At 42.1% G+C, this 12,751-nt stretch overlaps 1 protein-coding gene across 8 annotated transcripts in view; it reads left to right on the forward strand.

Annotated features, from left to right (window-relative positions):
- sema6c (semaphorin 6C) overlaps window positions 1-12,751 on the forward strand; it is a 220,482-nt gene that overhangs the window by 175,820 nt on the left and 31,911 nt on the right. For 5 of the 8 annotated variants that reach the window (XM_062964943.1, XM_062964942.1, XM_062964949.1 and 2 more), the window contains 2 exons: window positions 3,502-3,579; window positions 12,434-12,492. In XM_062964943.1, the coding sequence (XP_062821013.1) occupies window positions 3,502-3,579; window positions 12,434-12,492 (137 nt within the window). The remainder of the gene's footprint in view (window positions 1-3,501; window positions 3,580-12,433; window positions 12,493-12,751) is intronic. The other 3 variants (XM_062964945.1, XM_062964950.1, XM_062964947.1) reach the window with 1 other exon arrangement.

Here is a 12,751-nt window from a genome sequence, read left to right on the forward strand (position 1 = left end):
TTCTTTACTGCTCTAAACTGCAGTCACCCTGTGAATTTCAATCTGTTCCTCATCAGGAGACAGACTGCCTTAAAATAAGTCACTAAACTTATTGTAAATTGAGTCAAAAATAAGCATTTGAGTCTCCCTGATCCCTTCAACTGAGGGTCAGTCTTCACTGTACTTCATCAGGGCACAGACTACCTTAAAATAAGTCACCAAACTTATCTTAAATTGACTCAAAAATAAGCATTTGAGTCTTCCTGATCCCTTCAACTGAGGGTCAGTCTTCACTGTACCTCATCAGGGCACAGACTACCTTAAAATAAGTCACCAAACTTATTTTTAATTGACTCAAAAATAAGCATTTGAGTCTCCCTGATCCCTTCAACTGAGAGTCAGTCTTCACTGCACCTCATCAGGGCACAGACTACCTTCAAATAAGTCACCAAACTTATTTTGAATTGACTCAAAAATAAGCATTTGAGTCTTCCTGATCCCTTCAACTGAGGGTCAGTCTTCACTGCACCTCATCAGGGTACAGACTACCTTAAAATAAGTCACCAAACTTATTTTGAATTGACTCAAAAATAAGCATTTGAGTCTCCCTGATCCCTTCAACTGAGGGTCAGTCTTCACTGCACCTCATCAGGGCACAGACTACCTTAAAATAAGTCACCAAACTTACTTTGAATTGACTCAAAAATAAGCATTTGAGTCTCCCTGATCCCTTCAACTGAGGGTCAGTCTTCACTGTACTTCATCAGGGCACAGACTACCTTAAAATAAGTCACCAAACTTATTTTAAATTGACTCAAAATTAAGCATTTGAGTCTCCCTGATCCCTTCAACTGAGGGCCAGTCTTCACTGTACTTCATCAGGGCACAGACTACCTTAAAATAAGTCACCAAACTTATTTTAAATTGACTTAAAATTAAGCATTTGAGTCTCCCTGATCCCTTCAACTGAGAGTCAGTCTTCACTGCACCTCATCAGGGCACAGACTACCTTAAAATAAGTCACCAAACTTATTTTAAATTGACTCAAAATTAAGCATTTGAGTCTCCCTGATCCCTTCAACTGAGGGTCAGTCTTCACTGTACCTCATCAGGGCACAGACTACCTTAAAATAAGTCACCAAACTTATTTTGAATTGACTCAAAAATAAGCATTTGAGTCTTCCTGATCCCTTCAACTGAGGGTCAGTCTTCACTGCACCTCATCAGGGCACAGACTACCTTGAAATAAGTCACCAAACTTATTTTGAATTGACTCAAAAATAAGCATTTGAGTCTCCCTGATCCCTTCAACTGAGGGTCAGTCTTCACTGCACCTCATCAGGGCACAGACTACCTTAAAATAAGTCACCAAACTTACTTTGAATTGACTCAAAAATAAGCATTTGAGTCTCCCTGATCCCTTCAACTGAGGGTCAGTCTTCACTGTACTTCATCAGGGCACAGACTACCTTAAAATAAGTCACCAAACTTATTTTAAATTGACTCAAAATTAAGCATTTGAGTCTCCCTGATCCCTTCAACTGAGGGCCAGTCTTCACTGTACTTCATCAGGGCACAGACTACCTTAAAATAAGTCACCAAACTTATTTTAAATTGACTTAAAATTAAGCATTTGAGTCTCCCTGATCCCTTCAACTGAGAGTCAGTCTTCACTGCACCTCATCAGGGCACAGACTACCTTAAAATAAGTCACCAAACTTATTTTAAATTGACTCAAAATTAAGCATTTGAGTCTCCCTGATCCCTTCAACTGAGGGTCAGTCTTCACTGTACCTCATCAGGGCACAGACTACCTTAAAATAAGTCACCAAACTTATTTTGAATTGACTCAAAAATAAGCATTTGAGTCTCCCTGATCCCTTCAACTGAGGGTCAGTCTTCACTGCACCTCATTAGGGCACATACTACCTTCAAATAAGTCACCAAACTTATTTTGAATTGACTCAAAAATAAGCATTTGAGTCTCCCTGATCCCTTCAACTGAGGGTCAGTCTTCACTGCACCTCATCAGGGCACAGACTACCTTCAAATAAGTCACCAAACTTATTTTGAATTGACTCAAAAATAAGCATTTGAGTCTCCCTGATCCCTTCAACTGAGGGTCAGTCTTCACTGCACCTCATCGGGGCACAGACTACCTTAAAATAAGTCACCAAACTTACTTTGAATTGACTCAAAAATAAGCATTTGAGTCTCCCTGATCCCTTCAACTGAGGGTCAGTCTTCACTGCACCTCATCAGGGCACAGACTACCTTCAAATAAGTCACCAAACTTATTTTGAATTGACTCAAAAATAAGCATTTGAGTCTCCCTGATCCCTTCAACTGAGGGTCAGTCTTCACTGTACCTCATCAGGGCACAGACTACCTTAAAATAAGTCACCAAACTTATTTTGAATTGACTTAAAATTAAGCATTTGAGTCTCCCTAATCCCTTCAACTGAGGGTCAGTCTTCACTGTACCTCATCAGGGCACAGACTAACCGCTTCTTTTTCAAACCTGCACTTCTCCACCAAAACGGCAGTTGGCTCCGCCCCCTTCTCCATGGCAACCAACTCATGAGTGTAGAGTAACTGAAATATTGACCCTTTTAAAACGCAATTAAACATGACATCTGTAAACTAAAAAAATCACACTTCGTTACAGTGATGATGATGATGATGATGATCATAATAATAATAATAATTTTGCCCTAGCACTCAAGACCTGGCACTTTACTAGAGCTTTTAATCTATGTTAATTTTATCAATATTTGTATGTATGTTTTTATCCTTTACAATTTTATCTTGTAAATCACCTAGAGCATCGTGGATGGAGGGCGATTAATAAGTAATTAAATGATGATGATGATCATCATCATCATCATCATCTTATATTATTATTATTATATATAAAAATGTAATGTGCATAATTTGATTCGTATCAAATTGGAAGGGGCTGCAAAGGCCATTTAGACCATCCCCCTTCTGCCATGTAGTAGTAATAATATGTAATAATAAGTATTAATAATAATAGATTGCTAATAAGTAATTAATTATATTAACAAGATGATAATTTTAATGGTAATAATAAGTAAATAATAATAAATATAAATCAATAAATAATATGATAGTCATAATCTATATATATAAAAATATGGTTGAATAGCCTTGCAGCTTCAAAGCCAAAAGTACATCACACTTGTGATTTTGTGATATGAAATCCAGCATATCTATCCTGTTTGCTGTGACATAATAAAATAATAATAATAATAATTGCCACAAGTTAGAAATGACTTGAAAGACACAGAAAAACAGATGAGAGAGTGTGACTTGCCCAAGTCCTTTTTCCTTCTGAAATTTCCGCTGGGCACATCAAACTTGGAGCGGGGTCATTAGAGGGCATCTAGTCCGACTCTCAACTAGACCAGTGGGCAACGGAATGACTCTATCGCAGGCCAGAGAGCAGTGATGAGACAATTCCCATCATCCACAAACACCTCTCTTTTCTGCCGTTCCCAGGAGCTGCCTGGCCTCCCGCGATCCGTACTGCGTTTGGTCTCGTTCCGGGGCTTGCGTCACGTTTGGCACGGAGCTCGGGTAAGTCGGGTTTGGTGTATTTTCCATCCGGAATGGGAATTGTGCTTCCCAGGATGCTGGGATTTGCAGTCCAGAAAATCGAAGACACCTGGGTGTCTTATATTTTGGAAAGACCCAAGAGTACTGAAGGAACTAGCGGAAGTTATTTCAGAACCACTGGCAATTATCTTCGAGAGTTCTTGGAGAACGGGAGAAGTCCCAGCAGATTGGAGGAGGGCGAATGTGGTCCCTATCTTCAAGAAGGGAAAAAAGAACGACCCAAACAATTACCGTCCGGTCAGCCTCACATCAATACCAGGCAAAATTCTGGAAAAGATCATTAAGGAAGTGGTCTGCGAACACTTAGAAACAAATGCGGTCATTGCTAATAGTCAACACGGATTTACCAAAAACAAGTCATGCCAGACTAATCTGATCTCTTTTTTCGATAGAGTTACGAGTTGGGTCGATACAGGGAATGCTGTGGATGTAGCCTACCTGGATTTCAGTAAGGCCTTCGACAAAGTCCCCCACGACCTTCTGGCAAACAAACTAGTAAAATGTGGGCTAGACAAAACTACAGTTAGGTGGATCTGTAATTGGCTAAGCGAACGAACACAAAGGGTGCTCACCAATGCGTCGTCTTCATCATGGAAAGAAGTGACAAGTGGAGTGCCATCAGCAGGGCTCCGTCCTGGGCCCGGTTCTGTTCAACATCTTTATTAACGACTTAGACGAAGGGTTAGAAGGCACGATCATCAAGTTTGCAGACGGGACCAAACTGGGAGGGATAGCTAACACTCCAGAAGACAGGAGCAGAATTCAAAACGATCTTGACAGACTAGAGAGATGGGCCGAAACTAACACAATGAAGTTCAACAGGGACAAATGCAAGATACTTCACTTCGGCAGAAAAAATGGAAATCAAAGATACAGAATGGGGGACGATGCCTGGCTTGACAGCAGTGTGTGCGAAAAAGACCTTGGAGTCCTCGTGGACAACAAGTTAAACATGAGCCAACAATGTGATGCGGCTGCTAAAAAAGCCAATGGGATTCTGGCCTGCATCAATAGGGGAATAGCGTCTAGATCCAGGGAAGTCATGCTCCCCTCTATTCTGCCTTGGTCAGACCACACCTGGAATCACACTGGGTCCAATTCTGGGCACCGCAGTTGAAGGGAGATGTTGACAAGCTGGAAAGCGTCCAGAGGAGGGCGACTAAAATGATTAAGGGTCTGGAGAACAAGCCCTATGAGGAGAGGCTTAAAGAGCTGGGCATGTTTAGCCTGCAGAAGAGAAGGCTGAGAGAAGACATGAGAGCCATGTAAAAATACATGAAGGGAAGTCATAGGGAGGAGGGAGGGAGCTTGTTTTCTGCTGCCCTGCAGACTAGGACACAATGGAACAAGGGCTTCAAACTACAGGAAAGGAGATTCCACCTGAACATCAGGAAGAACTTGCTCACTGTGAGAGCTGTTCGACAGTGGAACTCTCTCCCCCGGGCCGTGGTGGAGGCTCCTTCTTTGGAGGCTTTTAAGCAGAGGCTGGATGGCCATCTGTCGGGGGTGCTTTGAATGCGATTTCCTGCTTCTTAGCAGGGGGTTGGACTAGATGGCCCATGTGGTCTCTTCCAACTCTACTATTCTATGATTCTATGATTCTAAGACTGCACCTTCCACCCAGCTCTCAGGTAGAAAATGCTATATTACATAGAAATGCATTGCCTGTAACTCCATTGTGGTCGAAATACAGTTCTGTTGGACATGTAGTCGCATTCCACTGAAAGGCGTATGAGACAGGAGACTGTTGGAGGTTGTAGATGTAAATAAACAGAAGCTTTACCACTGTTTCTGAACCAAAATATGCCCTGCAGTATAATAAAGTGTCACTCAGGTTTGTGTAACAACTACCCTGTTTCCCCTAAAATAAGACATCCCCGGAAAATAAGACCTAGTAGAGGTTTTGCTGAATTGCTAAAAAATAAGGCCTCCCCCGAAAGTAAGACCTAGCAAAGTTTTTGTTTGGAAGCATGCCCGCCGAACAGAACACCAGAGTATGCAGGATTGGTAAATGTACGTACCATAGATGGTTGTACATGGAAATAATGGTCGTAACAAGAAATTCTTGATAGAATTCACAGTTTGTCTGGTTATGCTGGTTTGTGATAATAACTACTATTTATATATCTATATATATAAAAGAGTGATGACATCACGGCGACCCACAAAACAACAAAACTACAGGCCCCCCAACCTCGAAATTTGACGACACAACCCATCATCCATGGCTCTAGGTTGATACAACAAAAAGAAAAGAAAAATAAAGTCCTAATTAGAGAGAGAGGAATAATTGCTTTTATCCAATTGCTGCCAGTTAGAAGGCTAAGCTCCTCCAACTTGGTCTCCTAGCAACCCAATAAAAAATAATAAAAAACACTAAAAAATAATTAAAAACACTAAAAAATTAATACAATAAAATACCATAATAACAAAAAATAACTAAAAATTATACAAGAAAATAATAAAATATAATAAATAAAAAGATAACTTACAATAAAATTAATTAAAAAACGCAAATAACGTCAAATAAAAATTACACAACAAGTTTTAACCAATACCACCACCAGTTTGCCACAGTAACTCGTGGCCGGGCACAGCTAGTACAGTATAAAAGAGTGATGGAATCCTGGCGACCAACAAAACAACAAAACTACAGGCCCCCCAACCTCGAAAATTGACAGCACAAGCCCTCATCCATGCCTCTAGGTTGATACAACAAAAAGAAAAGAAAAATAAAGTCCTAATTAGTGGGAGAGGAATAGTTATTTTTATCCAATTGCTGCCAGTTAGAAGGCTAAGCTCCGCCCACTTGGTTTCCTAGCAACCAACTCACCCAGGGGACAGGCAGAGTTAGGCAATAATAATATACATCGAATCATAGCATCAGATAGTTGGGAGACACCCCTAAAGGCAATCCAGTCCAACCCAAATCTGCCATGCAGGACACAATCCAAGCACTCCCAACAGATGGCCACCCAGCCTCTCAACACTAATAATAATAACAACAACAACATACAATCCTAAGGTTTGGAGCGACCCCTAAGGATCATCCACATCAACTTCCTTCTACCATGCAGGAGGACACAATCCAAACACTCCTGACAGATGGCCATTCAGCCTCTACATAATAATGATGATGATGAACATGATGATGATGATGATAATAATAATAATAATAATAATAATAATAATAATAATAGCATATAATCCAAGAGTTTGGAGAGACCCCAAAGGGCCATCCAGCCCAACCCTTTCTACTATGCAGCAGGACACAATCCAAGCATTCACAACACATGGACAACGTATAAATACTATACAATACTACACAGGGACATAGACCCCCTCTACCCTCACCACTTTCACATTACACAAACAACCAAATGCATACTAAACATAAAGACAACCATACAACAGACATTCAATACCACCACTACCTCAACAAGTTTTCACCAACACCACCAGACAACGCCACAGCAACGCGTGGCCAGGCACAGCTAGTACAGTATATAATAAATGTTCATTTTTTTTTGTTCAACAATAAATGTGAATTCTTCTTCATGGAAAAATAAGACATCCCCTGAAAATAAGACCTAGCACATCTCCAGGAGCAAAAATTAATATAAGACACTGTCTTATTTTCGGGGAAACATGGTAGCAGTAACTTTACTTCAGTTCAAAAGGTCAAACAGGGCAACAATATATACAGCAGTCTCTCTGAGTTCTTACAGAGAACAGAGGGAATAAACAGTCTTTAAATATGCCTCATTTGCCTTATAATCAGGCTTCGGAGAGTTGGCAGAGAATTCCTTCCCGACTGTTTCCAGTCAGCACTCTCTTCACTCTCTGAGTGAAACTGTTTGTCTCAGCACCAAGCTAGAGACAGCAGCCAATCGGAATTCTGGCTCCTGGTTAGCTTAGCCAATCAGCTGCCGACACATGCCTTTCCAGTCATCATGGTGCTTTTTATAAATCCCCACAGAGATGTGAGTCATTTCCTATGATCCCTCTCGGGTCTCTTTTGATACTTTGATCTCTCTGCATCTGTAATCCACCGTCATCCTCGTCATGTGGTTGTCTTGTTATAGTTGTGAGTATCTCTGCATACTAAATAGTTGTATGTAGCAACGACTGAGGAATCAACCTCCAAAGAAGTTGGGATGAAAGCCAGAGCTCAGGTGTGCTTACTCAAGCGGTGAGGTCGGAAGCTGTGCTATAAAACCTCTGCAAACTGTGATTAGGACTCTGCAGTGCTTTGGATCGGAACGTATTGCTTGCCATTAAGACAGTCCATCCCATTGCACCGCTGGAGGAGACCGTGAGAAGAATTCATGTGCCTACCTAGCAGGGGTGTTGTGTGTGTGTTACTCTTTCTCCAGCATCTTACACAACAACCCTGTGAGCTCTTCCAGACTCATAGGGACAAGTTTCATGACTTGCTCGAGACTTGAACCCGGGTCTTTTACTCCATAAACATATAAAACCACCCATTTTGGTTTTTGTTCTAGGAGAGCTACCGTGTTTCCCCGAAAATAAGACAGTGTCTTATATTAATTTTTGCTCCCAAAGATGCTCTAGGTCTTATTTTCAGGGGATGTCTTATTTTTCCATGAAGAAGAATTCACATTTATGGTTGAACAAAAAAATGAGCATCTGTTACCGTGTTTCCCCGAAAATAAGACAGTGTCTTATATTAATTTTTGCTCCCGAAGATGCGCTAGGTCTTATTTTCAGGGGATGTCTTATTTTTCCATGAAGAAGAATTCACATTTATGGTTGAACAAAAAAATGAGCATCTATTACCGTGTTTCCCCGAAAATAAGACAGTGTCTTATATTAATTTTTGCTCCCGAAGATGCGCTAGGTCTTATTTTCAGGGGATGTCTTATTTTTCCATGAAGAAGAATTCACATTTATGGTTGAACAAAAAAATGAGCATCTGTTACCGTGTTTCCCCGAAAATAAGACAGTGTCTTATATTAATTTTTGCTCCCGAAGATGTGCTAGGTCTTATTTTCAGAAGATGTCTTATTTTTCCATGAAGAAGAATTCACATTTATGGTTGAATTTTTAAAAAAATAAAATTATTATCTACTGTACAGTAGTTGTCATCGCAAAGCAGCATAACCGGGCTGTGGCGCAGCTGGCTAGTAACCAGCTGCTATAAATCACTACTGACTGAGAGGTCATGAGTTCGAAGCCCGGGTCGGGTTAAGCCTCCGACCATTAATAGCCCCGGCTTGCTGTTGACCTATGCAGCCCCGAAAGACAGTTGCATCTGTCAAGTAGGGAAATTTAGGGACACTTCATGCGTGAGGCTAATTTACAACACCATAAAACTGCCAGCAAAACACAAGGAAAGGAATGAGGAAGTACAGCCACTACTGGACGGTGAAGCAACAGCTCCCCCTGTGGCCGGAATCGTGAAGCTGGAAAAATGTTTTAAAAAAATGCCTCTGAGTCTGTCTAATGTATGTTGTTTGTCTGTTGGCATTGAATGTTTGCCATATATGTGTTCATTGTAATCCGCTCTGAGTCCCCTTCGGGGTGAGAAAGAAGGGCGGAATATAAATACTGTAAATAAATAAATAATAATAATAACCAAACTGTGAATCCTTTCAAGAATTTCTGTATTATATTCTATTGCTATAATGTTTTTAAATTACTGTTTAAAATTTCCGTTCGTATGTAAATTTATGTTGTTGTTGGGCTTGTCCCTGTGTAAGCTGCCCTGAGTCCCTTCTGGGAGATGGAAGTGGGATACAAGAATAAAGTTCTTATTATATTATTATTATTTCTTGTTACTACCTTTATTTCCATGTACAACAACCTATGGTATGTACATTTACCGATCCTGCTTGCTTCCAAACACAAACTTTGCGAGGTCTTACTTTCGGGGGAGGTCTTATATTTCGCAATTCAGCAAAACCTCTACTAGGTCTTATTTTCTGGGGATGTCTTATTTTAGGGGGAACAGGGTATTAAATCGCTCCCTCATTGATCCTGGTCTAATATCCCCTTAGTCCTGCTCTTTGGAATGATACATTACCTTAGGTCTGTTTTTTTGCTTTTACAAAGGAAACCAATCTGTTCCTATTGATTTCCCCTCCCGGTCGCATTTGCTTTAATATATTTTTCTCTCTGTTTGAACGCATCTAAGGGAGGGGGAAACAGGCACTTCGTCAAAGGCCTTTTGGAGCCTAATTGATTCCTTCCAAAAGGTTTGGGCCTGTAGTTTTAAAAATGCGCAACGCCGGTAATGGATTTCCACAGAATCATGAAAAGAAATAAAATATGGCAACAACTAGATCAAAAAGCAGGAGGGCGAGAAAATCCGCAGACATGCCTCTAGATGATACGTGAGCATAACATTGCTGGAGGAGATAGCAGAGATTAGAACAACCGGAAACAAGCCCTAAAAAAAACAGGATTCGGAAAGGAACGAAGAAGGGAAAGAAGTCAAACAAACCTTGTCGCAGATGACACTTGAAGTCAGGCAAATGCACACAAGAGCTGAACACCTAGAAATAAAGAAATACAGGAACTGCAGGAAACAACAGAGAATGAATTGAAACGAGAGGCTCACTTTCTTTGAAGGTTTCAGCAGGGATCCCATCAGGTCCGCTGGCTTTGTTATTTTCTAACTGGTTGATGGCTTTACTGGCTTCCTGCAACCTAAGCCACTTTGAGTCTCCTTCAGGAGAGATGAAGTGGGGTATAACCCTAACCCTAACATTATTGCTACGGAATATCTGTGCACGATGGGTCCTGTGAGACGTCGGCTTAATGCCTTCTTTGCCTCGGTCTTCTCACAAAAAGCAAGCCATCTTCAACCTCAGCAACACGGAATGGACGAAGGATTGGGGGAAATCCAACCCCAAATAGGGAAACAAGCTGTCCAGGAACACCTAACCTCTCTAAACGAATTCAAGTCCCCAGGGCCAGATCAGCTACATCCAAGAGTATTGAAGGAACTAGCGGAAGTTATTTCAGAACCACTGGCAATTATCTTCGAGAGTTCTTCGAGAACGGGAGAAGTCCCAGCAGATTGGAGGAGGGCGAATGTGGTCCCGATCTTCAAGAAGGGAAAAAAGAACGACCCAAACAATTACCGTCCGGTCAGCCTCACGTCGATACCAGGCAAGATTCTGGAAAAGATCATTAAGGAAGTGGTCTGCGAACACTTAGAAACAGATGCAGTCATTGCTAATAGTCAACACGGATTTACCAAAAACAAGTCATGCCAGACTAATCTGATCTCTTTTTTCGATAAAATTACGAGTTGGGTCGATACAGGGAATGCTGTGGATGTAGCGTACCTGGATTTCAGTAAGGCCTTCGACAAAGTCCCCCACGACCTTCTGGCAAACAAACTAGTAAAATGTGGGCTAGACAAAACTACGGTTAGGTGGATCTGTAATTGGCTAAGAGAACGAACCCAAAGGGTGATCACCAATGCGTCGTCTTCATCATGGAAAGAAGTGACAAGTGGAGTGCCACAAGCAGGGCTCCGTCCTGGGCCCGGTTCTGTTCAACATCTTTATTAACGACTTAGACGAAGGGTTAGAAGGCACGATCATCAAGTTTGCAGATGACACCAAACTCGGAGGGATAGCTAACACTCCAGAAGACAGGAGCAGAATTCAAAACGATCTTGACAGACTAGAGAGATGGGCCGAAACTAACACAATGAAGTTCAACAGGGACAAATGCAAGATACTTCACTTCGGCAGAAAAAATGGAAATCAAAGATACAGAATGGGGGACGATGCCTGGCTTGACAGCAGTGTGTGCGAAAAAGACCTTGGAGTCCTCGTGGACAACAAGTTAAACATGAGCCAACAATGTGATGCGGCTGCTAAGAAAGCCAACGGGATTCTGTCCTGCATCAATAGGGGAATAGCGTCTAGATCCAGGGAAGTTATGCTCCCCTCTATTCTGCCTTGGTCAGGCCACACCTGGAATCACACTGTGTCCAGTTCTGGGCACCGTAGTTGAAGGAGATGTTGACAAGCTGGAAAGTGTCCAGAGAAGGGCAACTAAAATGATCAAAGGTCTGGAGAACAAGCCCTATGAGGAGCGGCTTAAAGAGCTGGGCATGTTTAGCCTGCAGAAGAGAAGGCTGAGAGGAGACATGATAGCCATGTACAAATATGTGAGGGGAAGTCATAGGGAGGAGGGAGCAAGCTTGTTTTCTGCTGCCCTGCAGACTAGGACACAATGGAACAAGGGCTTCAAACTACAGGAAAGGAGATTCCACCGGAACATCAGGAAGAACTTCCTCACTGTGAGAAGGGCTGTTCGGCAGTGGAACTCTCTTCCCCAGACTGTGGTGGAGTCTCCTTCTTTGGAGGCTTTTAAGCAGAGGCTGGATGGCTATCTGTCGGGGGTGCTTTGAATGCGATTTCCTGCTTCTTGGCAGAATGGGGTTGGACTGGATGGCCCATGAGGTCTCTTCTAACTCTACGATTCTATGATTCTATGATTCTATGAACTGAGTGTTGACTTCTTCTGTGACGGCTTCATTGTTTTCAGAAATGTATCCAATTGTCTGGTGATTATGTGGAAAAATGAATAGTGGTAAAGAGTACCTTCTAAGGATTACTTCTGTGTTTGATTTATTAAAATATTCCCATCTGAACCCAAGTCACGAAGGTGGAGGCATTACTTTTCATTCAACCCTTTGTAGGAGCTGCTGGGGCTTAATCCATCACCCGCCCAGCCCTTTCCTGGGCTTTTGCCAATTGATGAATTAGCCGAAGAGGCCATCAAGGCAGCCGGCTTGGCCTAATGAGATTCCCTCTCCCTTCTCTCTCAGCAGGAGCGGATTCGAGCAAGACGTGGAAAACGCCGCCAAGAACTCGGGGAACTGTCAAGGTGAGACGTCTTGCGGGGAAAGGGAAGGGGAGGGAACTGATCCACAGCAAAGGACTCGGTTTGGGCATCAAAAAGAGGCGCCTGGTTGCCGTTCCCTGCCTCTGATCCTCATGCGGGGAGACCACGATGCCACCACGTTTTCGTAGGCATAAAAAATGACATGCACAGATATAGCATGTCTGGCTTGGAAACAGTCCCTAGGAAAGGGATCTATCTAGGACAGGGGTCCCCAAACTTTTTAAACAGGGGGCCAGTTCAT

This window comes from Anolis carolinensis, unplaced genomic scaffold, assembly GCF_035594765.1.
Source record: "Anolis carolinensis isolate JA03-04 unplaced genomic scaffold, rAnoCar3.1.pri scaffold_14, whole genome shotgun sequence".
In the NCBI taxonomy this organism is placed as follows: Eukaryota; Metazoa; Chordata; class Lepidosauria; order Squamata; family Dactyloidae; genus Anolis; species Anolis carolinensis.